The sequence below is a fragment of the Marmota marmota genome, unplaced genomic scaffold, assembly GCF_001458135.2.
Source record: "Marmota marmota marmota unplaced genomic scaffold, marMar, whole genome shotgun sequence".
Classification (NCBI taxonomy): Eukaryota; Metazoa; Chordata; class Mammalia; order Rodentia; family Sciuridae; genus Marmota; species Marmota marmota.
This window is the reverse complement of record NW_025999990.1, coordinates 6,971,981-6,973,505: the sequence shown is the minus strand read 5'-3', so window position 1 is coordinate 6,973,505 and position 1,525 is coordinate 6,971,981. Positions and strand designations below refer to the sequence as shown.

Genomic DNA, 1,525 nt, shown 5'->3' with positions numbered 1-1,525 from the left:
CCCGGTTGGGAAGAGAAGATGCCCGGCCCGGGGGCGGCTCCTGGGGACGCAGCGCCCACGTCTCCAGCATCCCACTCGTAGCCCCTCTGTGACAGCTTATAGTGGATGTACTTCATCACTATCTCCCGGTTATCATACCCTGTTCTCCCAGCGTGAGCCATCCTTTCTCCAAGGAAAAGCAGCCGGGTACCAACAGCACCTTTCGCCCCCGCTCCCACCCCACAGCCCCGAAAGAAAAAAGAATAGTTATAATCCAGCTATTTTATTGGATGTGCTTTGCATTCTTGGATGAGGGGGTGTCTTCAGTCACGCGGAACACTTGATTCTGGTGTTTCCCCCTTGGCATGAGATGCAGGAAATGTTTATTCAAATTCCTTTCGGATCTTTATTTCATGAGGCACATTATTATTAAGTATTGTTAATATCAGTCTACTTCCTCCGTGATGCTGAAAGGTTAGAAGGAAGAAAAAAAAAACTAGTTAAGTCAAAATCAGGTGCATTTTCCTTAATACGCTGGATGAAAGCAGGGCACACATACTACAAGTTACACGGTTAAAAAGAATGTATTAAACTACCTGGAAATTAAATTTACTCGAATGCACTCAAAGTCGAAAACCTCAAATGTGTCCATTGAAAGTTACCATTAAAGCAATATCCCGTGCAAAGAACTTACTTGTATTTTTTAAGGACAGCATGATCCTCTGTCAAGTTTCCTTTTTTGTAAAACCAAAACAAATGCATAAGGCAACGATCCCGTCAATCTTCAGAACTCTCCGTTTATAGCTGCTTTAAAACTTCCAAATGAATCGGGAGTTGGGGGAGGGGATGTAAAAATTGGGAGGATTTCCAGATTGATTCCCAGACTTCGGCTTCGCAGAAATGTCAATCCGTAGGAATCCCGACCGGAGATCTCAAGAGCACAAGGAAAAAAGGCAGCGGCGGCGGCAGATGAATTACAATTTTCAGTCCTGCATTTGCAGAAGTCCTGTGATTTTCCCCCTCTCGGCAATTTACACACGCACATACACGCGCGGGCACAGACATGGATCTCTATCCACGGGACCGCTTCACGCCTCCACCGGAGGGAGACACGGGAGGGAGACGATGGAAGAGCCGGGGACCGGGGCAGGAATCCTCTTCGGATCAAACTCCGCACAGCAAATGCATTTTCCGAAAAGCTGCTTGATAAATGAAGGCAGGACGCGCCCGGCCCGCCGGTGCCCAGCGCGAGAAGCCCGCGCGCTGTGTGTGGTGCGGTGGGGAGAAGGAGGTGGTGGGGGAGGGTTTTATTTTTTCCCTCTTTTCCTAAAAAGGATGACTGCTACGAAGTTCTCCCCCCTGGACCCCCTCTTCCGCTGCACCCCACCAGCGCACCCCGCCTCCGGGCTGCGCACCCTTTCTCCTCCTCCTGCTCCTGCGCGGCGGCGCAGGCGGCGGCCGCCTCCTCGAGCTCCCGCCGCGCAGCCCGCTCCGAGCAGTGACGGCTGCCGGCGGGGAGGGCCCGGCTCCCGGGCACCTTCGCTGG

General features: G+C 52.1%; 1 protein-coding gene across 2 annotated transcripts in view; it reads right to left on the bottom strand.

Moving 5' to 3' along the window:
- Positions 1 to 1,519, bottom strand: part of Bcl2 (BCL2 apoptosis regulator) — a 166,064-nt gene extending 164,545 nt beyond the window's left edge. For both annotated transcript variants that reach the window (XM_015482323.2, XM_048806114.1), the window contains exons 1-2: positions 674 to 1,519; positions 1 to 446 (exon numbers count right to left, since the gene is read on the bottom strand). The exon at positions 1 to 446 is cut by the window's left edge and continues 400 nt beyond it. In XM_015482323.2, the coding sequence (XP_015337809.2) occupies positions 1 to 161 (161 nt within the window). In that variant the 5' untranslated portion in view covers positions 162 to 446; positions 674 to 1,519. The remainder of the gene's footprint in view (positions 447 to 673) is intronic.
- Positions 1,520 to 1,525: the final 6 nt, after the last annotated feature.